Source organism: Vipera ursinii (assembly GCF_947247035.1).
Source record: "Vipera ursinii genome assembly, chromosome: Z".
Classification (NCBI taxonomy): domain Eukaryota; kingdom Metazoa; phylum Chordata; class Lepidosauria; order Squamata; family Viperidae; genus Vipera; species Vipera ursinii.
The window spans coordinates 73,959,398-73,984,798 of NC_139517.1; the positions used below are offsets into that span (position 1 = coordinate 73,959,398).

At 36.9% G+C, this 25,401-nt stretch overlaps 1 protein-coding gene across 8 annotated transcripts in view; it reads right to left on the reverse strand.

The window, feature by feature from the left end:
- Window positions 1–4,232: 4,232 nt before the first annotated feature.
- Window positions 4,233–25,401, reverse strand: part of MYRIP (myosin VIIA and Rab interacting protein) — an 81,444-nt gene continuing 60,275 nt past the window's right edge. For 5 of the 8 annotated variants that reach the window (XM_083379345.1, XM_083379341.1, XM_083379346.1 and 2 more), the window contains 7 exons: window positions 23,688–23,924; window positions 20,540–20,734; window positions 19,705–19,866; window positions 17,778–17,879; window positions 17,255–17,315; window positions 8,654–8,775; window positions 4,233–7,585 (listed from right to left, as the gene is read on the reverse strand). In XM_083379345.1, the coding sequence (XP_083235471.1) occupies window positions 7,553–7,585; window positions 8,654–8,775; window positions 17,255–17,315; window positions 17,778–17,879; window positions 19,705–19,866; window positions 20,540–20,734; window positions 23,688–23,924 (912 nt within the window). In that variant the 3' untranslated portion in view covers window positions 4,233–7,552. Of the gene's footprint in view, window positions 7,586–8,653; window positions 8,776–16,759; window positions 16,979–17,254; window positions 17,316–17,777; window positions 17,890–19,704; window positions 19,867–20,539; window positions 20,735–23,687; window positions 23,925–25,401 lie in introns of those variants that run through there. The other 3 variants (XM_083379343.1, XM_083379342.1, XM_083379347.1) reach the window with 3 other exon arrangements.

Consider the following 25,401-nt stretch of genomic DNA (forward strand, 5'->3'; position numbering starts at 1 on the left):
GCGGGGCTCACGTGCGAGCTTGAATGCAGCGGCTCTTGCAGGTCGGAGCCCCGCCCAGCCGCCCTCGAGAGGGACCCGGAAGCATCCCGCATGCGCGCGACTCTTCTTGGAAAGTCTACGCCGCTACGGGGCGCGTCTTTTCAGCAGTGCCGTGACGTCACCGCCCGCCCGCCCCTCTATTTCCGCTTCCGGTTGCCTTGCCCCGCCCCGGGTGCTGACAACCCATGCTACGCCACTGAGAATAACTGCTAATTGCAATTCCCAGTTGCAGTTGTCAGTCAGTGGGGGCCACACGCTATCCTAATCAGAGAATGATAAAGCTGTTGCCCAACACATGAAGAAAAGAGGGTAAGAGGACCCAGATTGTTGGGGGCAATTAAGCTGACTTTGTAATAATGCGGCTTGGGGTGTGTGTGAAAGCCCTAATAAGCAGGCATATACATAGAATGAAGGCTACTGCTAAGCTTGTAAGCCGCCCGGAGTCTTCGGAGAAGGGTGGGATATAAATGGAATTAAAATAAAATAAATAAATAAAATAAAATACGGTAAATTAATTTTGTTCCACAACATTATGCTTCAATGTATCCATTTCAGGACTTTGACCTTCTGAAATAGGAAAGTGCCAGTGCTTTTCAAAATTGTTGGACAGGAATGAATTGCTTGTTCAGTCTCTGTTTCCTATTTGTGTCCTAATTGGGGACTGCAGTGGTTGTGACATCAGAAGTATAGCAAGGGCTAAACTTTTTGGTAACATTTTTTGTATGGATTTATGGAGGCATAAATGGGATCCCGAACCTGATTTTGTCCCCAGTAGTAAAAATTGGCTGTTTTCTGGGAGATTTAACCCCTAAATGGCCTAGACCTACCTACCTGAATGTATAACTTCCTTGTTCATTGTAAACCACTCAATCTAGATATATAGAGCCTTGGTGGAGCAGTGGGCTAATGCCTCCTTAAGTAACACCAGCTGCCTGCAATTAGTGCAGGTTCGCATCCCACCAGGCACAAGGTTGATTCAGCCTTCCATCCTTCCGAGGTAGGTAAAATGAGGACCCAGATTGTTGGGGGCAATTAAGCTGACTTTGTAATAATGCTGCTTGGGGGGCCCCGAAAGCCCTAATAAGCAGGCATATACATAGAATGAAGGCTACTGCTAAGCTTGTAAGCCGCCCTGAGTCTTCGGAGAAGGGCGGGATATAAATGGAATTAAATAAATAAATAAATATCCTCTTTAATACATCTTCTGCCTCTTGAAAGGCAGTGTTGCGATATATTTCCAACTACCTGCAGAATGTATTAGCTGAATTGATTCAGACAGTATAAATGCCTGACCATTTACTACTGTCTGAATCAATTCAGTTAACATCATTCAACAGGTAGCACTCAATTTACTATTGGTCACTTAATGACCACTTGTCAAATCCTGAAAAAAATCCTACTTACAATCCAGATTTGAAGTTCTGACAGCCTCCTCTCCCCACAATCATGTGACTGCATATTGGGCAGTTGGCAACCGGCCCACATTTACAGCTGTTTGGAGTCATGACTATTTGCACTATATTTGTAGGAAACTGGCATATAGTTCCAATTTTGGACATAAAACAAAACATGAACAATGGATTTTCTTAATGACTGTGGCATTTGCTTTACAACCACCATGTTTAACAATCATGATTGGTTTTGGAAAAATCCTTTTGTTGCAGTAACTTCCTTAGTATAAACTGACTTTATTAATTAACTGCACATGTATTAATGTACTACATTAATTCAAATGGGTAGTTGGGAATGTTGCAGAGGATCCATGCTTCTTGCAGAATGCCAGACTGTGGAATATAAAATATTTGTGTCTACACCAGTTGCTTCTGTTGCAATTGTGGCTTCTTCGACTGTATGTCTTTGCAGATAATTACTTTTATGTTAGTTCATTGATGTTTATATGACTCTTATGTGAAATGAAGTATATGTATGTATGAATTTGAAGCCATATACCGGTAAATCTATTTAATAAATAAATAAAATTTTAAGTAGTGGCTCAGTCAATATCAGACTTTCATGCTGCATTAAAGTGATATGGTCAACTGGAATTTAGAAAAATATGAACATTTCTGAAAATATTAAGGTTCATATAAATATAATGATGATCTTATACTTTAGATCAATACCAAAGAGATAGGAGTAGTTCTCAGCCATAGTTGAGAAGCATTTTGAAAGCTTATTGTTGTAAGTTTATATATAATAGGACTTCTAAATATGTTAGTAATGTCAGGATAATTCCATTTTTTAATAAAACTAATGAGTTCTGAAGCATATCAGCTAGTTGTACAATTATAGATAGTCCTCGATGTATGACCACAATTGAGCCCAAAATTCTTGTTGCTAAGAGACAGTCACAAAGTGAGTTTTGCTATTTTACTACTTTTCTTGCCACAGTTGTTAAGTGAATCACTGCAGTTAAGTTAGTAACAAGGTTGTTAAGTGAATTTGGTTTTCCCCATTGAGTTTGCTTGTCAGCAGCTTTCAGGTAATTACATGATGTGGGACAATGCAACCATCACAAATATAAGTCAGTTGCCAAGCATTTTAATTTTGATCACATGATCATCAGGATGCTGTAACAATCATAAGTATGAAAAAAATCGTATCACTTTTTCAGTGTTGTTATAACTTTGAACAGTCACTAAATGAACTGTTGTAAATTGAGGACTACTTGTATTTTGCAAGTATATAATTAACTCAATAAACCTGAGTTAATTTCAGAGCTATAACAATTTTCTTCCCTAATACTATTAAATGAAAATATTCTGTTCTGTAAACTAAACTATAGTATCCAACACCCCTCATAAGCATGCATGGTGGTTACTCTAAGTAGACTACAGAAAGGATCTAATTTAGCTGGGATACTGGGCAATTTTCTGGACAATTAATAATAATAGATTAGGCTTCCATTATGAACTTAGTGGTAATTAGTTTTAAGATGAATCTACAGTAATATCACTATTTTTGAAGCCTTTTATCCTATGCAAGAAGACTGAAAGTGTGTATTTTCCTTTATTTAACTTTATATATTGAATGTCTCTTAAAAACAAAAGTTGTCATTGGTGAACACAATACCATTTTTACAACGACTGTTATCTGATTGAAGTATTAACATAATCATCTTTATTCATTACTTTGAATTTTAGATCCTGAGATCAATCCTTTTTGGTATGTGGGCCGTGGCGTTCGACCAATTGGTCGATTTGGGAAAAGGCAACTCAAGTTTGGACAAAAGAGGTTGAGGCCTGTGTGCTGCAGTTCAGCTCTGATACTCAGTGCTCTACAGGAACAAGAAGCAGCACAATATGATGAATGGTTACTTTGAGTCTTCTTAATGAAAATGAAAAAAAATCACAGTTGCTTTTCTTTGTTGAAATACCACCTCCTTTCTTCTGGCTCCTTAGTTGCAAGCTATTTCATACACAAACGATAAGCATTTAAATACAAAACTTTGTAATTAAAGCTAAAAAGGTATTCTGTATGTAAACTGTATGTAACTAATTGGTGTAGGAGGAAAGAAAGAAAAGGCATTTCTGCTTGTTAAGGATGTGATCCCATTTCAAGAATCTTGTAAACCTGGGGTGCACGCCATCAACCGGTCTGCACAAGCAAGCAAAGCCCCATCTGTGGGATGCAGGCAGCACACAAAATCATGCCCCCTCTGGTCCGTGGAAAAACCTTTCTCCACGGAACTGGTCCCTGGTGCCCCAAAGGTTGGGGGCCTCTGTTGTAAACCATACTTATCTGGACATTACCAATGGCAGATGCATACCTATCAAATGGATGGGTTGCATGCTGTATTCAGTATGTTATTTGTGAAGGAAAGGAAAGCATGGATTCAATCCCATTAATCTCTTAATGCTTCAAGATGATGGTTGACTATAATTACCATTTAAAATGGATTATGAATTCAGTATATATATAAGAAGGGGCACATAATAAGATATTATATTAATAAGATTTAACTTCAGAGAACCCATTTGTTTATACAATAAATGACAACAGTTACAACTCATATTAATTTGGAAAATCTCCCATATAGCTCATTTAAAAAATATTGGAAAATGTTATAGCTAATATATGCTATGCTTTATTTTATGCTTAAGTATGTAATTAAAAATGAATAAATAAACTGATAAAATAGCCATTGATGTGATATTATTTTGATTTGTTTTAGGCTTGTTACAAATGTTGACATATAAAGCAAGATGACCTCTGAAGTAAGAGAGTTTAGGTACAGATTCAATCTGTATATAAACCTTACAGAAATGAAGCCTATACAAGTTGGATCCAAAACCAGACTAGTTGTGAGCATACTGTTTAATTCTCTTCAACATGACAATTGAGGAATGATAGTACCGGAACAACTTCATGGTTCTGGAAAAGTAGGAAACAAGTTCCTATTACATACAAAAACCCAAGAACCAAATACCACTGACAAGAAATTTATATCAGATGGTTTTGGTTACCTTATTCCCTCAAAATGAGAGTAAAAGGCTTGGCAAACCAGCTAATCTTCTTGAGCATCCCTTTGACAGGGATGTTTTACCTTTGGAAGAACAAGCTAGTCATATTGGGGAAGTTCTTGAGAAAAAGAAGTTCTCGAGAAAAATTTTTTGAGGGAGCTTCAATTTAACTGAACACCTGAACTTGCATGCGGCATCTTTTACACTCTTCAAACAGATTGCTTGGTTTCTTATTTGCAACCTCTTCATCATGTATTGCATTGGACAGTGAAAAGAATAGAATGGAAAAATCAAGCTTTCGGGGCATCAATCTGCAACCTAAATATGACCGATATGATTTTGTGGCTTTGTTAGTAAGAACTATCAGGGCTTTGGAGGGACAATGATGGGTAAAATAGTTTGATATATATCTGAAAATATTCCTGTGTTAATATGGTCATCCAACATAAGAAGGAATAGGTACATAGAATGGATACATGGGATACATTAAATCTTTATGTGAGTCTAGTAAATTATTTATATTTCTAAACATTGAGCATTGAATCAGAAAATATGTACCGGTAAATATCATGGGCTCAAAAACCTGTTTTTCATAAATCATTTCTTTTACTCTTTTGTCATTTCTGTTAACAAGAATTCTTGACAAGAATGCAGATAACAAGGCAAGCATTAACTTCAACTCAGACTGAATTATATTGTCTTATTTGTTCTGACATTAAAATATTTTCTTTATAAAAAAAATAATCTAAATATAAACATTAATACTAAGGATTGAAACCAGATCACGACAGAATAATTATTTTATGTTGTAACACACACATTTTATGATTTCTTTTAAACAGTAAGTTAATTCTTTGCACATTTGGCACAAGTAAAGTTTTGTAAAAACTGAAATGGTATACATTGAGGGAGGGATTTCCCCGCCCCCTTTTTTTGCAATGCCTAAACAGGAAACATTTTTCTCAAAAAAGACTGAATAATTTAAATTTTAAACACAGTAGTTGCTTTTCATGCCTCTTATGGAAAACATTCTATTCCATACTCATTTTGTTTATATCACATTAACAGAAAAAAGCCAAAATATATTATCTATTAAAATTAGCCATATTGGATTCAATGCTACACACACAATATTAGCTATTAGTGTAACTGGACAAATATGTAAACCACCTGTCATTTCATTCAATTAACATAGATCTGCAGAAAGTGGGAGTCAATCTTGCACAAACACTGAAAAAAGTGTGGATTGAATGTGAGTAATTTACAATAGTATAGGAGCCTAATTTTGCTGAGGAGCATTTACTAGGTTATACACTATATGGATATCTCTATATTGTAGACAAAATCCTGCCATCGGATTAGTTGTTCCACAAAAGACAAATAACAGTTGCATGCTGTATATGACATAAATTTGTCTGGAAAAAAGAAAAACCAAGCAACCAAATATCAATAGAAATTTTAGACAAGCGACAAGGAAATACACAACAAAATTAATGAAACTACCACTGGTGCAGTTCTATAGTTGTATAATAATGTCCTAGACTTATTGTAGTCAGAAGTAGCTCCAATTAAAATCAGCAGGGCTAATTTCTAGACATTGTGTTTAGTACTGCCAAATATCTTTTTAAAGATGTTTCAAAAGTGGTAAAGATTTGGATTTTAGCTAATTCATGCTTTCTGAGTGAAATGAATGTTTTAAAGTATTAATTGGTGTGCTATTTATATAAGTTCTTATGAAAACAGAGCACAAGCGTGCAATCATGTAGACATCATGACTGACTCTAAAGCCATACATGGAAACTATTTCTTTGTATGCATTCAGGCAAAATTTAAATTATTATTTCTTGTTTTGAAACTCCAATATGCTCAATTCTGTTGTCTAGATTTTTGTTCATGCAACTGATAAGATATAAACGATTGGCCAGTTTTAGTGATACTAGCTAGCCAGGGGAATTAATAAAATGTCTCACTTGTCTATGTTTTGGGAATTGAAGATACTTAAGCCAAACCATTTCTTCAAATTATTTTTGTAGAGGCTGAGCTTCCAAATCTGTTTTTACAAGCTTTGATATAAACAAAAGAGCCAAGATTATATATGCACTAAAGGGCACTTTCACATTCTGGACTTCAGACACATGACTATACACTTTTAGAAACATTAATGTTAATAGAATGATAACATATACTTTATATATGAAGAAGTTTCTATAACTGGAGATGGAATAATGCATATTGATTTGAAACCTGCCTTTTGGAATAGATTTTAAAATGCTAGATTTTGAGTTCTAACAGTTGAGATTACAACCTGTCTCAAGTGGGAATACAGCTGGGTCTCCAACTGGCTTCACTATTTCTTGAGGATGGAAGAGATTTCAATTAATTTAGATGAAAGTATATTTAATCAGCAAGTACATTCTTCTACTGATATGAAGTTAGGACAGACTAGCAGAATATGCCATAGTGGAATGCAGGTAGAAATTACAAAGGAAAATGATTTCTTTCTTATGCTTTCAACCTCCTTTCTGGCAATCCTGCTCCACAGGATTTATTTCAGGATTACCAGTTATTCCTGGAATTCCTATTGCTCTGATAATGTCATAAATGGCTGAACATCTGAACAGTAAGATCCCAGGAAATATGTATCACAGAATAGAATTTAAAATTTTATTTTACTTTCAGATGAGACAATAACTAATATTAATTGAAGAACTGAGAATAATAAAAAACAGGCTGTATCTAAAGGTAATGTCCTTTAGCATAACTGATAGTGAATAAAAGTGCATTTTAAAACATGAAGCCATGAAACTTAGTGTACTTCCTGGAGTCTCTTTAGAACTTTAAGGCAGAGTTTTGATGAGCAGACCACAATAGTGAAGACTTGAACATCTTGAACATCTTTCTCAACGAGGTATCCAAACAAAGCCCTATTACTGAGGCATTGTGGGTTCTTAAGAATCTTTTTTTTCTGGATGTATATAATGGCTGTTATATAAAGGCACTCTAGTGTGCAGCCTTAGGCAGTGTGTCATTGGCGGTAGAATTTTGTAATTCTAATACATTACAAAAGATCCTATAGTTGGTTCCTAAAAGAGAAAAGATATGAAGAAATATTTAATAAAGCAATAAAAATGTGGAAGATATTTTAAAAGATAGTTGCAAATAAGATTGGCCAGTCTTTTGGGTATTCTCTTTATTTTTGTCTTATTTATATACTGTAGTAACATGCCCTTCCTGGGAGATTCTCCTCTAAAGAGAATTTAGAACCTCTTAGGTTTGAATACTCTGGAAGAAAATCTTGAGGACAAATAGGAAACATCCTATCAGAATACCGTATCTGGTTAACCCCAAGAGATGTCCTAGAAGGATTCTATTCCACCTACAGTGATGTATTTTCCTTTTGATTCAGGGTTGTTGGGTCACTGTGAACCCTACACGAGCTGAAGTGCCATCATTGGGACTTGCTGATTGGACTCTTCTCATTACCAAACTGTATTACTGCTTTTTAAGTTTCCTATCATTCGTAACACTACTCCTTAGATTATTCTGGTTTCATTTAGTATATTTTACACTTTGACTTTGATCCTTATACTAGTTAATTCAATCTATGCAAAGAATAGATGTTGATCAGTTCTAAACAGGAGCATAACTAAACCTTTTAAAAAACACCACAAAGACAAAATATTATTTAACCACTACATCTTTTCTCCCAACAAGTGAACCAAAATGTCACTTAGATACATGATTTACCAATTTTATGATATCCTGCTATTTGAATGATGTGGCTCAAAATCCCTCTTATAAAACAATATTTTAATGAATTTTGCAGTTTAATTCAATATGATTTGCTGATAAATGAATTATAAAATTGAAAATTTGCACCAAAGTATCTGGCTTGAATAAAATGAAACCTAAGAACTGTATCTGGTCTATGTTTATTGTTTAATTATTCAACTTCTATATTGAATACAGCTGTAAGGTTTTTCAGGACAGCATATCAGGATGGAATCTATCATTATTCCTCTAGTAAAGAAGGGGAGGACAGATAACTTGACATGACTGGATAGTGTTAAAATATTTTTGTAACTTTTTTTTCATTTATCTTTCCTCCTAGTATCTGGGAATGAGGTGCTAAACTTTTATTTAATTCTTACCATCAAATCCTTGGCAGTGATCTTTTTTTCTTTTTTTGTTCTTTGTGTCAGAGATCCTTGGAGTATGAAATTCCTGTTAAATGTTCTAATAGGAGCAACTGGAGATGCATCCACGTTTTCACCTGAAAAACATTTGCCAGCTTCTTTCAAAATTATATTTGCATTCAAACATATTGATGGTAGAGGCAAAATATGTAACTGCTAGGCATGACTAGAAGACTTTAAATTTTTCAGTCTTAGTGTACTTCTGACATTTTCTTGTATAGATGTTTCTGATGTATTAAAAGGGACAAGTGCACAAATAGCAGCCCCTACTATAAACAAATATGGGGAAAAGGGAGATTAACAACAGTAGCTTTTCTAATCATGCATTTGTTTAACCTAAAATGAAAACATGTTTATTTATATGTTTTTACATAGGACAAACATTTTAACTTACACAACTATTGTTGTTGTTAGCTGCGAAGTCATGTCCGATCCATCACGACCCCATGGACAACATTCCTCCAGGCCTTCCTGTCCTCTACCATCTTCTGGAGTCCCTTTAGGCTCACGCCTATTGCTTCAGTGACTCCATCCAGCCACCTCATTCTCTGTCGTCCCCTTCTTCTATTGCCCTCAATCTTTCCCAGCATTAGGCTCTTCTCCAGTAAGTCCTTTCTTCTCATTAGGTGGCCAAAGTATTTGAGCTTCAACTTCATGATCTGGCCTTCTAAAGAGCAGTCAGGGTTGATGTCCTCTAGTACTGACTGGTTTGATCGCCTTGCAGTCCAAGGGACTCGCAGGAGTCTTCTCCAGCACCATAGTTCAAAGGCCTCAATTCTTTGGCGCTCAGCCTTTCTTATGGTCCAACTTTCACTGCCATACATTGCAACTGGAAAGATCACAGCCTTGACTATATGCACTTTTGTTGACAGGATGATGTCTTTGTTTTTTAGTGTGCTGTCTAGATTTGCCATGACTTTCCTCCCGAGGAGCAAGCGTCTTTTAATTTATTGGCTACAGTCCCCATCTGCAATGATCTTGGAGCCCAGGAAAATAAAATCTGTCACTACCTCCATTTCTTCCGCATCTATTTGCCAGGAACTGAGAGGGCCAGATGCCATGATCTTGGTTTTTTAATGTTAAGTTTCAACCCAACTTTTGCACTCTCCTTCTTCACCCGCAACAAGAGGCTCTTTAGTTCTTCTTCCCTTTCTGCCATTAGAGTGGTATCATCTGCGTATCCTAGGTTGTTGATATTTCTCCCGGCAATCTTAATTCCAACTTTTGATTCATCTAGCCCTGCCTTTCTCATGATATGCTCTGCATATAAGTTAAATAGGCAGGGCGACAGTATACATCCTTGCCAGACTCCTTTCCCAATTTTGAACCAATCCATGGTTCCATGTCCAGTTCTCACTGTTGCTTCTTGGCCCACATATAGGTTTCTCAAGAGACAAATAAGATGGTCTGGTACACCCATCTCTTTAAGAACTTGCCACAGTTTGTTATGATCCACACAATCAAAGGCTTTAGCATAGTCAATGAAGCAGAAGTAGATGTTTTTCTGGAACTCTCTAGCTTTCTCCATGATCCAGCGTATGTTGGCAATTTGATCTCTAGTTCCTCTGCCTCTTCGAAATCCTGCCTGTACTTCTGGTAGTTCTCAATCCACATACTGCTGGAGTCTAGCTTGTAGGATTTTAATTATAACTTTACTAGCATGAGAAATGAGTGCAATGGTGCGATAGTTTGAACATTCTTTGGCACTGTCTTTCTTTGGAATTGGAATGTAAACTGATCTTTTCCAATCCTGTGGCCACTGTTGAGTTTTCCAAATTTGTTGGCAAATTGAGTGTAGCACTTTTACTGCATTGTCTTTTAAGATTTTGAATAGTTCAGCTGGAATATTGTCACCTCCACTAGCATTGTTGTTGCTCAGCTTTTCTAAGGCCCACTTCACTTCACATTCTAGGATGTCTGGCTCGAGGTCAGTGACCACCTCATCGTGGTTATCAGGGATGTTAAGCTCATTCTTGTATAGTTCTGTGTAATTTTGACACCTCTTCTTAATCTCTCCTGCCTCTGTTAGGTCCCTGCCATTTTGGTCCTTTATCATGCCCATTTTTGCATGAAACGTTCCTTTCATCTCTCCAATTTTCTTGAAAAGATCTCTGGTCCTCCCTATTCTATTGTTTTCTTCTATTTCTTTGCACTGTTCATTTAAGAAGGCATTCTTATCTCTTCTAGCTATTCTCTCGAATTCTGCATTCAATTGGGCGTATCTTTCTTTTTCTCCCTTGCCTTTCGCTTCCCTCCTTTACTCAGCTATTTGCAAAGCTTCCTCAGACAGCCATTTTGCTTTCTTGCATTTCTTTTTCTTTGGGATGGTTTTGGTTGCTACCTGTTGTACAATGTTGCGAACCTCTGTCCATAGCTCTTCAGGCACTCTATCAGATCTAATTCCTTAAATCTATTTGTCACTTCTACTGTATATTCAACAGGGATATGATTTAATTCATACCTGAGTGGCTTAGTGCTTTTCCCTACTTTCTTCAGTTTAAGCCTAAACTTTGCAATGAGAAGCTCATGGTCTGAGCCACAGTCAGCTCCTGGTCTTGTTTTTACTGACTGTATAGAGCTTCTTCATCTTTGGCTGCAGAGCACATAGTCAATCTGATTTCTGTGTTGCCTGTATGGTGATGTCCATGTGTAGAGCCGTCTCTTGGGTTGTTGGAAAAGAGTGTTTGCTATGACCATCGTATTCTCTTGACAAAATTCTATCAGCCTATGCCCTGCTTCATTTTGTACTCCAAGGCCAAACTTGCCTGTTATTCCGGTTATCTTTTGGCTTCCTACTTTAGCATTCCAATCCCCCATGATGATAAGGACATCATTTTTTGGTGTTAGTTCTATAAGGTGCTGTAGGGCTTCATAGAACCAGTCAATTTCATCCTCTTCAGCACTGGTGGTTGGGGCATAGACTTGGACTACTGTGATATTGAATGGTTTGCCTTGGATTTGAACTGAGATCATTCTGTCATTATGAGGATTGTATCCCAGTATTGCTTTTCCTACTCTTTTATTGACTATGAAGGCTACTCCATTTCTTCTGAGGGATTCTTGCCCGCAGTAATATACCTGATGGTCATCTGAATTAAATTCACCCATTCCTGTCCATTTTAGTTTGCTGATACCTAAGATATCGATGTTCAGTCTTGTCATCTCTTGTTTGACCACGTCCAGCTTGCCTTGACTCATGGATCTTACATTCCAGGTTCCTATGGAGAAAAGATCTTTACAGCATCAGACTTTCCTTTCACCACCAGACACATCCACAGCTGAGCGTCCTTTTGGCTTTGGCCCAGTCGCTTCATTCTTTCTGGTGCTACTAGTACTAGCCCTCTGCTCTTCCCCAGTAGCATATTGGACGCCTTCCGACCTGAGGGGCTCATCTTCCAGCGTCATATCGTTTTGCCTTTTGGTACTGTCCATAGGGTTTTCATGGCAAAGATACTGGAGTGGGTTGCCATTTCCTTCTCCAGTGGATCACGTTTTGTCAGAAATCTCTGCTATGACCTGTCCATCTTGGGTGGCCCTGCACGGCATAGCTCACAGCTTCATTGAATTACACAAGCCCCTTCGCCACGACAAGGCAGTTACCCACGAAGGGGACACAACTATTACATCTATGTAAATATTTTTCTCCTTTGCTTCAAACTCTAAACAGTATTTTCCTTCTTCTGACACTCTTATGCTAAAATATTGGTATCATTGTTCTTTGTACTAGTGAACATTCATTATTTATTGAGCTTCTGTATTGCTACTGGAAAACAATATAAGCAATTTTTTTGAAAGAAGGAAATTGACCGGTTTAATAAACATTCAGAAGGGGGAAATTTATTATGATTGCAAAAATTTTAAATGCCTGTATCATATAGCTGAATTAATAAAAAATATAGTTCAGGTAGCTCTTGACTTACGACCAAAATCGAGTCCAAAATTTTTGCTGCTAAGCAAGACCGTTGTTAAATGAGTTTTGCCCAATTTTATCTCCTTTCTTATTTAGCAAATAACTGAACTTGTTAAGTTAGTAACACAATTGTTAAGTGAATCTGACTTCCCCATTGACTTTACTTATCAGAAGGTCTCCAAAAGTGACCATATGAGCCTGGAACACTGCAAAGGTCATAAATATGAGTCAGTTGCCAAGCATCAGAATTTTGATCATGTGACCATGGGGATGCTGCAATAGTCATAAGCATAAAAAACAGTTATAAGTCATTTATTTCAGTGCCATTGTAACTTTGAACAGTCATTAAAACAATTAAGGACTACCTATATTTCCAGTTCACTAAAACTCAGTTTTATTCTTTTTGCGTTCAAACAAAACAAAAGCATGTTTCAAAGATATATATTAGTATAGGAAACATTTTGAAATTTGGAAAGTCATATTTGAAATAATTATTTCTGATTGTTAAAAATGATTTTGGCAAAAGTATTTTTAGATATTTTTAAATTGTAAATTGCACAGAATCATGGTGTAGAATTATGATTGACTGATAAATAAATAAATAAATAAATAAATAAATAAATAAATAAATAAATAAGGTTAAGAAACTTCCTAGGAACTAGAATTATATTCCTTTTTAACAGCTGCCTACTTGGAGAAAGAAATTGGAAATCTATCTCTAGTGTTCCAAACTGGATCAAATATTATCCAAAAGAATCAGATAATTTGCATTAATAAAGATGCACTTTCAAAGGAAAAATAAAAATGTGTTTTAAATGTTGATTTGTTTGTTTGTTTTTGATAACTGAATTTGAGAAATGCAGTACAGTTTTATATTGGGAAGAGAATATATAGAGCAGTGATGGCGAACCTTTTAGAGACCGAGTGCCCAAACTGCAACCCAAAACCCACTTATGTATCATCAGGTGACGGGTGGGCATAGCCCTTTGGGTGGGTGTGGCTAATTGGGTGGGTGTGGCCCATTGGGTGGGCGTGGCTGCAATGGTAGCTGCAGACTGGTGGGACTAAAAAGTTCAATCAATCAATTCCAACTTTGTGAGAACTTTTTTTCCCCCATGAGAAGTTGAAATTGATTAATTGAACCTTTTTGTTTGGTACATGGCAGTGGACGCCAAAAGCGAAAAGGTTTTATAAAACTCAGCTGAAGGCCTAGGACTGGGGCAACGGCATGCATGCCCACAGAGAGGGCTCTGCATGCCACCTGTGGCACCCATGCCATAGGTTCGCCACCACGGATATAGACCAATGTTTTGCACTAATGTGGAGTTGAAGGCTGATATTATTAGGTCAGCAGTAGCAGCATATGATGGAAATAAATCATGCGTAAGAATAAATGGAATGTTTAGTGAATGTTTTAATATAAGAAAGGGAAAAAGACAAATTAAATCCAAAATTTTGTTGTTGTGGTTGTTGAATAATTTAAGAAGTTTCTTGCAGTAATACTTTCCCACAAATAGTCTAGGTAAAACAGGAATCTTTAGTTCTTTATTCCATTGCCTATCAAACTGATTTATCCTCAATACAGGAATTACAAAAATTAATTGTAGGAAGTTTTGTCCTAACATTTAATAATCATTTATAGTAGATTAAATTAAAATGCTGCAGATCCAAGCTGCAATATCAACAGATGTTTTAATTGCAAATGCTGTCACTGAGCTGACCAAGTAACATCTGTCTTTTATTTATTTATTTATTTATTTATTTATTTATTTATTAGTTTTTATAAACCGCCCTTCTCCCGAGGGACTCGGGGCGGTGTACAGAGGAAGGAATGTATACAGGTTGAACAATAAAATAATAAGAAACACTAATGAAAACAAACTGGGACCCCAATTAACGCTATCATGCCAGGCCGGACTGCTGGAACAGGAAAGTTTTTAAGTCGCGACGGAAGGTACGGAGGTCAGGGGCCATCCGGATTTCGGTTGGTAAGCTGTTCCAGAGGGCTGGCGCACCTACTGAGAATGCCCTCCCCCTGGGGGCCACCAGCCGACATTCCTTGAGCGGTGGCACCCTGAGGAGGCCCTCTCTGTGGGAGCGCACAGGACGGTGGGGTGCTGACATTGGCAGAAGGTGCTCCCGTAGGTAGTCCGGACCCATGCCATGTAGGGCTTTGTATGTCATTGTTAGCACCTTGAACTTCACACGGAAGGCAACCGGAAGCCAGTGCAGCGCACGGAGGAGAGGTGTGATATGGGAGTATCGGGAGGCTCCCAAGAGTGTCCGTGTCGCCGCACTTTGCACCAGTTGAAGCTTCCGAGTGGATCTCAAGGGCAGCCCCATGTAGAGAGCGTTACAATAGTCTAGGCGAGAGGTCACAAGGGCATGGGTGACTGTACGTAAGGAATCCAGGTCCAGATAAGGCCGTAGTTGGCGAACTAGTCGAACCCGGGAGAAGGCCCCCTTGGTCACAGCTCCTATGTGGTCTTCCAGGGAGAGCTGTGAGTCTAGGAGGACACCCAGGTTGCGGGCCCTATCAACAGGTGGAAGTAACTTGTCCCCAATGTTAAGCAGTGGGACGTTCTGAATATCCTGGCTTGCCGGTACGTACAGCCATTCAGTCTTGTCCGGGTTCAGTTGAAGCCTGTTTCTCCCCATATTATCATTAATTACTAATTGATCCCAAGTGCAAATTCTAGCTCCCATTCAATTTTTCCATATAATTCATTTTTAAAAAATTAATTCTGAGAATTGGATTTTCCATAGTATTAATTTTCTATGAGGAAAACTGCCCCATCAAATGACATTTCCTAAAAATACCATAGTACTTTTTTCTAACTTATGTAACTTATATTTACATAACTTAGTTTGAAATCTAATTAGTTTTGATTCCAAGGCAGCACAATTAATTAAATATATAATGCAGTATATGAATATTGTAAACAAACATAAGAAGCAAAATTTCCAATAAGGGGAATGATGCAAAACAGAGTATTATTTTATATAAAAAGAGATAGTGAAGATTAATAAATCCTTTTCAATAGACAGCTACATTTTTTAAAGATAAAAAAACCAGAAAATTTATTGAACATTTTATTGCATTTTCAAAAATGTTATTAATGTATATCAGATTTCTGCAACAAATGTATAAAAAGGTAAAGGTAAAGGTTCCCCCGCACATGCGTGCTAGTCGTTTCCAACTCTAGGGGCTGGTGCTCATCTCCGTTTCAAAGCTGAAAAGCCAGCGCTTGTCCGAGGACATCTCCGTGGTCATGTGGCCGGCAAAAGGCGCACGGAACGCTGTTACCTTCCCACCGTAGTGGTCCCTATTTTTCTACTTGCATTTTTACGTGCTTTCGAACTGCTAGGTTGGCAGAAGCTGGGACGAGTAACAGGCGCTCACTCTGTTACACGACACTCGGAATTTGACCCGCCAAACTGCCGACCTTCTGATCAACAAGCTCAGCGTCCTAACCCACTGAGTCACCGCGTCCCTAACAAATGTATACTAATGTACAAAACATATTCATTTAGCCAAAGGATAAGATAAACTGCCATTTATCAAGACAGAGATAGCTTTCATTTTTTATTTGGGTTTAAACTGATTATCTGAGAAATACTGTATATGGGTTAAAAACCCCAAGAAGTATAATGTATACATCACCTATCCTTTTCTCAGCCTACCTTGAAGAAGTATTTTGCAAACTAGACAGGACAATACATGGAATAAAAATCAGTGGTGCCTATTTAAGATTTGCAGATGATGTTGTTCTCTTCTCACAAGACCCACAAGAGCTACAAAGACACATAAAAGAGCTGCACAAAGCGGGAGAAGCATTTGGCTTAAAAATAAACCTGAAAAATATCTAGGTTATATTTAATAAATTCACCAAAGGAAAAAAATATTATATCTGAAGAAGAATTAGATGTAGTAGACTAGCAGATTTCAATGGGAGGTAATACAATAAAGGAAATTGAATGGTGTATTAAATGTGGTTGGCAGGCATTCAGCAAGCTAAGCATAAATTTCAAGAACAAAGTCTCCCTATGTCTGAAGAGAAAATTTTTCAATCAGTATGTGCTGCCTGTTTTAACATGTGCCAGTGAAGCATGGACACTAACCTCACAATCGATATAAAAGCTATGAGTGGCACAAAAAGCCATGGAAAGATACATGCTCAGCATTACAAGACAAGATAGAAAGATCTGCACATGGATTAGAGAACAAACAAAAGTACACAATATCATCAAGAGAGTAAAAGAACTGGAACGGAAATGGGCTGGTCACATAGCAAGAAGAATTGATAGCAGGTGGATCAATCTAGTCATAGAATGGATTCCACTTGATAAAAAGCATCCACGAAAGAGACCTAAAACAAGATGGATCGATGAATCAGCAAGTATTGCGGGCCCAACTGGCAAAAGAAAGCTCAGGACCATATTGGTTGGAAACATGCAGAAGAGGCCTCATGGATAGACAATGGCTAACATGATGATGATGATGATGACATACAAAACCGATAACTGCTTAATATGTTTATATGTTTTCTGACACATTCTTTTCATCTTTACTTCAGAGCAACTAGTGCTCTGATAGTCTGGCCACATCTGCTGAGTAAAAATGAGGTTTTTATTGTTGTTGTTACCTTTCATTGGTGGAGCTGGAAGTTTTCGTCTCTGCTGTCTGGATGTGTCTATTGTATGCATCTATAGGAAAAAATGCCTTTATTAATAACTTTAGTTTAATCCAGAATATTTATCTCAAAATATTTATTTAGTGAATATAGCTAAAATGCAATAATACAGTAAGACGAAGCAATTTTCAAATTATTTGCTATGTTAATTTTAAAATATTTTGGTTTAAATAAAGTATATGTTGAAAAACTTAGAGCTGGATTTATATTGTTGTTACAATTTACTTAACCTTCTATTATTTTTTGTCAGCTTTAGCTTGTTTTTATTCTGTGTATATTCTGTGCATTCTCCCAGGAAAAGAGTGGTAAATAAGCAGAGTGATAAGTAGCCCTAAGTAGAAATATATTTCCCATTCTACATTGTGTGTATATTTTACTGGGGACTCATATACATTTGATTGGATAAGATTGCCAGGTATACGGAAACCTACTTTAGTTCATAGGTTTGTGGCTAGTGGTGGGTACTTTTCCTCACCTGACTTGTCTGGTGATCACGTCTTCTTGTCAAATGAACATATGGAGCCACATTCAAGCCTGCTACTGAAAGGGCTGAAATTCTGCTCTCAATATCTGAAATCTTAAAAGAACTATACATTTTTAAAAGAGAATGCAGGTAAGTGAAGAAGTGCAGATTACTGAACTGTACATCTTTAACTGCAGTCACACCTATTTAAACTAGATTGTTTAAACTCCAGTTTCTTTTTCTTTCTGGACTTAATATTCCTCAGTAATATTTACCTATATAAACTATTTTTCATATATATACGTGGAGTTTTGCATGAATTGGCCATAAAATGCGCTCTAAACGTCATGTAAGTCACAACAATAGAAAAATACAGTCTGCTTAATATAATACTTCACAAACATTAGCTGTTGTCATGTTTTAATTGAACATAAGATGGAAACATTCACAGTGCAGGGTGGAAAAAGTATGTGAACCCCTAGCCTAATGACTTCTCCAAGAGCTAATTGGAGCCAGGAGTGAGCCAACCTTGACTCCAACCAGTGTGATGATATTGGATGTGTTGCTGACAGCTGTCCTGCCCTTTAAAACCACACACCTTTTTTGGGTTTACTGGTCTCAAGAAGCACTGTCTGATGTGAACCATGCCTCGCAGAAAAGAGCTGTCAGAAGACCTACGATCAAGAATTGTTGACTTGCATGAAGATGGAAAGGGTTACAAAAGTATCTCCAAAAGCCTTGATGTTCATGTGTCCACAGTAAGACAGACTGTCTAGAAACGGAGAAAGTGTAGCACTGTTGCTACTCTCCCTACGCATAAAGAAGAATCCTAGAGTGTCAGCTACTCTCCCTACGCATAAAGAAGAATCCTAGAGTGTCAGCTAAAGACCTACAGAAATCTCTGGCACATGCTAACATTTTTGTTGACACATCTACAATAAGGAAAACATTAAACAAGAATGGAGTACATGGGAGGACACCACGGAGGAAACCATTGCTGTCCAAAAAAAATATTGCAGCACGTTTGAAGTTTGCAAAAGAGCACCTGCATGTTCCACAGCACTACTGGCAAAATATACTGTGGACAGATGAAACCAAAATTGAGTTGTTTGGGAAAAACACACAACACTATGTGTGGGGGGGAAAAAGGCACAGCACACCAACATTAAAACCTCATCCCCACTGTAAAACATGGCGGAGGGAGCATCATGGTTTGGGGCTGCTTTGCTGCCTCAGGGCCTGGACGGATTGTTGTCATTGATGGGAAAATGAATTCCAGAGTTTATCAGGACATTTTGCAGGAAAACGTACGACCATCTGTCCGCCAACTGAAGCTCTGCAGAGGATGGGTGATGCAACAGGACAATGACCCAAAGCATACAAGTAACTCAACAAACAATGGCTTCAACAGAACAGAATACGCCTTCTGGAGTGGCCCAGTCAGAGTCCTGACCTCAACCCGATTGAAATGCTGTGGCATGACCTTAAGAGAACGATTCACACCAGACATCCCAAGAATATTGCTATACTGAAACAGTTTTGTGCAGAGGAGTGGTCCAAAATTACTCCAGATCGTTGTGCAGGTCTGATCTGCAACTACAGGAAACGTTTGGTTGAGGTTATTGCTGCCAAAGGAGGGTCAACCAGTTATTAAGTCCAAAGGTTCACATACTTTTTCCACCCTGCACTGTGAATGTTTACATCTTATGTTCAATTAAAACATGACAACAGCTGTTTGTGTAGTATTATTTTAAGCAGACTGTGTTTTTCTATTGTTGTGACTTACAACAATTTAGAGCACATTTTATGGCCAATTCATGCAAAACTCCACGTAATCCCAAAGGGTTCACATACTTTTTCTTGCAACTGTATCTGGAGTTTAAGTAGCAAGAATATGCAAGTTATGAAGGTCATGCAGTAAATAGCTTGTCAATATTACCTGAAGCTCTGCATGATGAACTTGTGCTGCAGCTGTTGCCACTTGGTCCTCTAGATCAGCCAGTTCAGCTTCTGCAGTAATGCTGTTAATTTTACGAGCTGCATCCTCAAGTTCATTTAGCTGACTCTCTAGGCCATACACACTGCCAGCTGCCAGGTAGACCTAAACAGACCATGTACAACTATCAAGTTATAACCTTCAGATATGCGGAATCTTGTAAGCATTACAGTTTTAAGTTCCAACCCAAACAATGCATTTATATATTACTTAATTGCTCTTAATGAGGTGCTGTATAAAAGATGACCATCCTAAGAATGTTCCCACTTATATGTTGGCAATTCTAAATACTGGAACACAAGAATAGTATATTATGAAAAAAGGGGACAAAGCAAAGAACATAGCTTCTACATAGATAAAAGATAAAGCAGAGATTTAATGTGAAATGGTTCCAATGGAAACCATAAATAAAAGAAAAGGATTAATGGAGAAAAGTTAAACAGGAACCAAGAAATTATATAATATAATTGATATATAATCTGTGAGGGATTTTCAATTTATAAATAAACAAAATTAATTTTTAAAACTGAGATAAGATGTGAAATAGAAAGATAGAGTTGCATCATTGTGAATCATTGTGTGGTTCCTTATCTGTTTTTGGCCAAAAGTTGTAGATGAGACAAAAAGTTAAAGAGAATCTATTTCTGATCAAATTTGAGCTTCCCAGCTCTATTTAAGGTAATTTTAGTTGATATTCCAAATGAAATGCTCCCATTTTCTACAAAATTCAATGGCACAAATAGTTATATAGATACAGTTACTTATCTGCCACTCTTACATTTTCTTCCAACATTGTGAGCTGCCCATCAAGTTTGATAAGATTTGTGCCTAATGGGAATTCTCTGTTCCCTCTTTCATAAGTTTTTTCTGGAAAATCACATGGCTTTGTGGATTCTGCAATGAATTCCTCTGTTGCATTGATTACTTTTAGGACTTCAGTAGATATGTTGCAGAGAGAGGCTGCAGAACACTTCTGTTTTAAAGATAAAGAATAGATACTAGGAAAAAAAATATTAGTTTATAAAAACTACATTGTTTTCTATTGGATGTGTGAATGGATGGATGGATGGATGGATGGAAGGATAGACAGATTTATGAAAGGCAGGCAGGCAGGAAGCCCAAAGGAAACTACTGCCTACTATAGTCTTTTGGGGGTCCCATTTTATATATCTTATCTTGTACAGAGTGATCCCCTCAGTGTGAGGTGGTCATAGAAAATATTGGATTAGCAGTCAGAAGATCAAGTCCGCTCTCCCCTATGGAAGGTTACTGTAATTTGGGACAGGCTCTTCTCACTTTTATGGCTCAAATGTGTCTTCCTCAATCTCAGATCATCTACCAGAAGCATGGAAATTTGAGGGTTCTATGTAATATCTTAGCTGTTCTTAATACTGCACTCTTCTAGACTGAGAGATCCTATATTGTTCCTGGGATATGTTAGGCCACTCTCTCCCTATGTGAAGGTACACACACACACACACACACACACACACACACACACACAGAGAGAGAGAGAGAGAGAGAGAGAGAGAGAGAGAGAGAGAGAGAGAGAGAGAGAGAGAGAGAGAGAGAGAGAGAGAGAGAGTGAGAGAGAGAGAGAGAGAGGTTACATGCAGGTTAATACTGTATATAAAAGGAAACTACTATTATTGAACATTTGTTCTCATAAAGGAAATTACAAAAAAGAAACATAATTATTTAATAGTATCTGCATAAGAAAATTGATAACCACTGAATTCAGAGATATATTCGGCTCTGCATGTTTAAAATATTTGATTTATTCTTTCTTCAATTGTATTTGCCATACAACCTATAGGGCCTTCTTGCAATGATAATGCATAATAAAAACAAAACAATATATATTTAAAATAATAATCCAAATTGTAAAAATGTGTTTCAACTTCATTAATTTCCTGTTACTTGCTTTCCAGAAAACTGTACTCTGGAATCCCCTAATGTTTTCATCACACAGAAGTGAGGTACACATTCATACCAATATACTGTCTGCCTAAATGGATTGTTTCATCATAAACAGGGAGGTTTAGGAAGAATGATGCAAACAAATTTGGCAAACTCCTTTCAGCAGCAATGACACAACTATGGGGATGAAACATGAGGATATACCTAGCACTAAAATCCAAAAATGGGTGCCTGGTCGAATAAGAAAGAAGATCCCATCTTAGCATTGCTCATGTCTCGGTTCCTACTTTTATTTTAATTTTATTTCCTGATAATTTTAATATTTTTAATGTTTTTATATTTGGGTTTTTATTGTATTGTAAGCTATCCCAAGTCACTTTGCATAGTGAGATGGGCAACAGATAAGTTTAATAAATAAATAAAATAAAAACAATTAAAGAAGTTTTGAGCATTAAAAAGTAATGTTTTTCACAATGGTGGGTGAATCATTTAAAAAAGGCAAGAGGGTGGCCACAACTACATGGTTGAAGCTACCTTCTTGGTTTTTTTAACTCCTACCTGCACCATTATTTGTTAGCATACTGTTAAATTTTTAAAGTTGCTTTAAAAATAGCTCTCTGTTATATGGAAGACAATGGATAACTGTGATTAAGGAAAATAAAAGTAGAAGCAGCATATTAGAAATAATAAGACCTTCCTTATTTTTGACAAATATTATAGTGATAACTGAACTTAGTCAACTTTTCTCTTTAAAAGGTGGGTGGCACCATGCTTGAATTACAATATACTTCTGTACACTTCTGAACAAAACATAGTTTTCCATATTTTGCATTTACTTTTATGAATGCCATTTAGTATGAAAAATACCAATAATATTAAAGGAAGAAATCAATTTTACTGTATTGACGGACTGGGGAGAGGGATAGCCTTCACATTTACTGAGTTAATTAAAAAGAAGATGCTTTAATGTATCCTCACTGCCAGTTTGGTCAATATTTAAAGACATCTCCAACCCACATTGCCAGTTTTTTAAGGTAAGCTGGCTCTTGAAAGCTATTTATTAAGACTTAGATCTTTATGTCTTACTGTAGTAAGAGAGGAGGAATGGCCATCTATGTCAAAACTGAACAGCTCTCCCTCAGCATAAATATGATACCACATATCTACAACACAGTCCTTTCAGCAAATCCAAGAAGATTCCACTCTCATTTGTTCCTGAGGGCACAGATAAACCCCCAAATGGCCTCTAAATCTCTTAGAGGAAGATGACTAGATGACTGCAAAGAAATATGATTTTGCTGTCAGAACCAATCCTTCCATTCTCCCCATATCATCCAATCAGAATTGATGAAGCTTCTTGGGTGAGAAGTGAAATGTCTTCTTCCTCAAGGAAAAAAACATTCTCAAGTTGCTTTTTGAAAAAGATAAAGTTGATATACTTGGTATACTTTCTGCAGAAATAGTATAATCCTATAGATTCTGTTAGAAATATGATTCCAGGAAACTTTTGGCATGTTATAATTTATATGAAATTTCATTTTATGTCAAGTATATTCTAAGCAAAAGATGGAATCTCCTACATTTGTCACATTCAACTCTGAAGTGAGTTGTACATGCCTAACAAAATGCTGTCTGGATTATCTGGTCTAATTAAGGAGATTCTGGAAGAATGATTTTAAAAAGTTATAGGATCCCTTCAGCAACAATAGCACAAAGTGTGAGAATGGAAGACAGGGATAGGAGATGATTAGAAAAGCCATACCACAGCCTGCACATAGCCACTATGTGGTTTCCAACAGTTTTACATTATATTGTTGAAATTTGTGAGTGACACAGCTAAATATTGTTTGGGCCACGTTCTGATTGTTCAAGGATTTTGCAGGTGGTTTTCCTTTCAAAGGCATCTGGTTCCCACATCTCAATTCCTCAACGAATAAGATAGAAAAGGACCCAACTGTTTCTTAGATGCTATTTGCTAACTATAACAGACAAAAAGTATTATCTACCTTTTTAAACTCTTCTTGGAGGCATTTGCTATTGCTTTCTGAAGCTAAGCCTGATTTCTGGTTCTCATTTGCTGTTCTTAACTCTGATGTCTCTTCCTCTGACGTTTCTCTACTATTTTTCATTTTTATTGATAATTCAGATAACCTTGCCTTCATCATTTCTTCCACAGAGAATACTTTACTTTGTTGATGTTGGTCATCACAGCTGATGTCAATTTTTGATAAATCATCAAATACCTTAAATAATTAAAAACAAAAGAAAAAGAATTAAATCAATATATCTCAAAAAGAAAATAGTGAGATACACAGTGTATCTGTAGGATACTTATAAAGAACTATTTATATGACACAAAAGCAATGCGGTAGTGTTCTGATAATTGCAACATATATATAAATATATGTTGCAATTATAATATGTAAATATATAAGCAAGAAGTTACTTTCAGTATCAAATAGCATGCATTCAATTTTCTAAACCTTAAATAATCTCAGCCCAATGTTTGATTTGGCAATTTAGCTTTTAAGATCATTATATCTTTCATATCCAATTCATAAAGACAGAACACAAACATTTTGTTAATGTTTTTATTACAATCAGATTATTTTTCTGGCTTTTCTTCTTCATCAGCCTTGAGAAAGATTGCTTTTCTAGCCTTCACTAGGTTTATAGCTGAGCCTCACATTGGATTGGCACGCTTGTAACTGTTGCAGAGAAACAGCATGGTAAGTGGACCCAAGCATGATGGGGCAAAGAGAAGAGTGATGATGGGGAGAAAGGGAGAAGGCCGATGAGGGGGGAAGAAGAAGCCCAATTTCTTGGGATGGTGGTGGAGGAGAAAGATAGTAGACTTTTCAGGAGTAATGGTAGGAAGCTGGGTGTAGGTGGCTGAAGCCTTCTGATACATGGCAGAAAACACAGAAAACTGGATCTAGCCAGTTGAGACCTTTCAAAGAGTGGGGGGCAGGGGAGGAAGAAGACCAGGCCACTTGGGAGTAAAGGGGGAGGAAGGAGGTTCGTGTGCTGATGAGCCTCCCCTAGCCAGTCAAAGCCTTCAAGAGGTGACAAGTTTCCATGTGTCAGTGGACCTAGCTGGTGAAGGCTCCAAGCCCACAATATGAGGGAGAGTTGCAGCATTGTAAGGATGCCAAGGGCCTAAATTTTCATTACATGACTGCAGTGGTGCTAACAACAGTTGGAATTCTGGGCAGTTGTCCTAAGTCTATTCATTCAATACCATCTTAATTCTGAATGGTTATGAGTAGAAGATTATCTCTACTAGGTATTTAATTATATGTATGTTACATGTAGGGTTTTTGGATTATAAAAATGGGACAGGAAACATTTTTAATTCTCACTGCTGAGAAGTAACATAAGTACAAAGTAAGCTGAACGGGAAATTAATCATTTTTTCCATTGGCAGGATGCAAATAAAAGAAAAATAAATAATGACCAAGTCAGACAAAAAATTGAAGCAAACTGAAAATTGAAGCAAGGAAAATTAATCTATTTACATAAGCCTTTTCTTTTCTTATAATCCTGAGCTACAAATATTCTATACAGGAAGATGCTGGAAATGGATGATAATTTTCATGACAATAGCAAAGGCAACAATTAATATGCATGAGAAAAGGCAATGGTAAACTTCACTGATTCTTCTTCAGTTGGTGATCAACAAAAAAAAGTCAGATATTTGCACTGAAATTTAATTGAGAC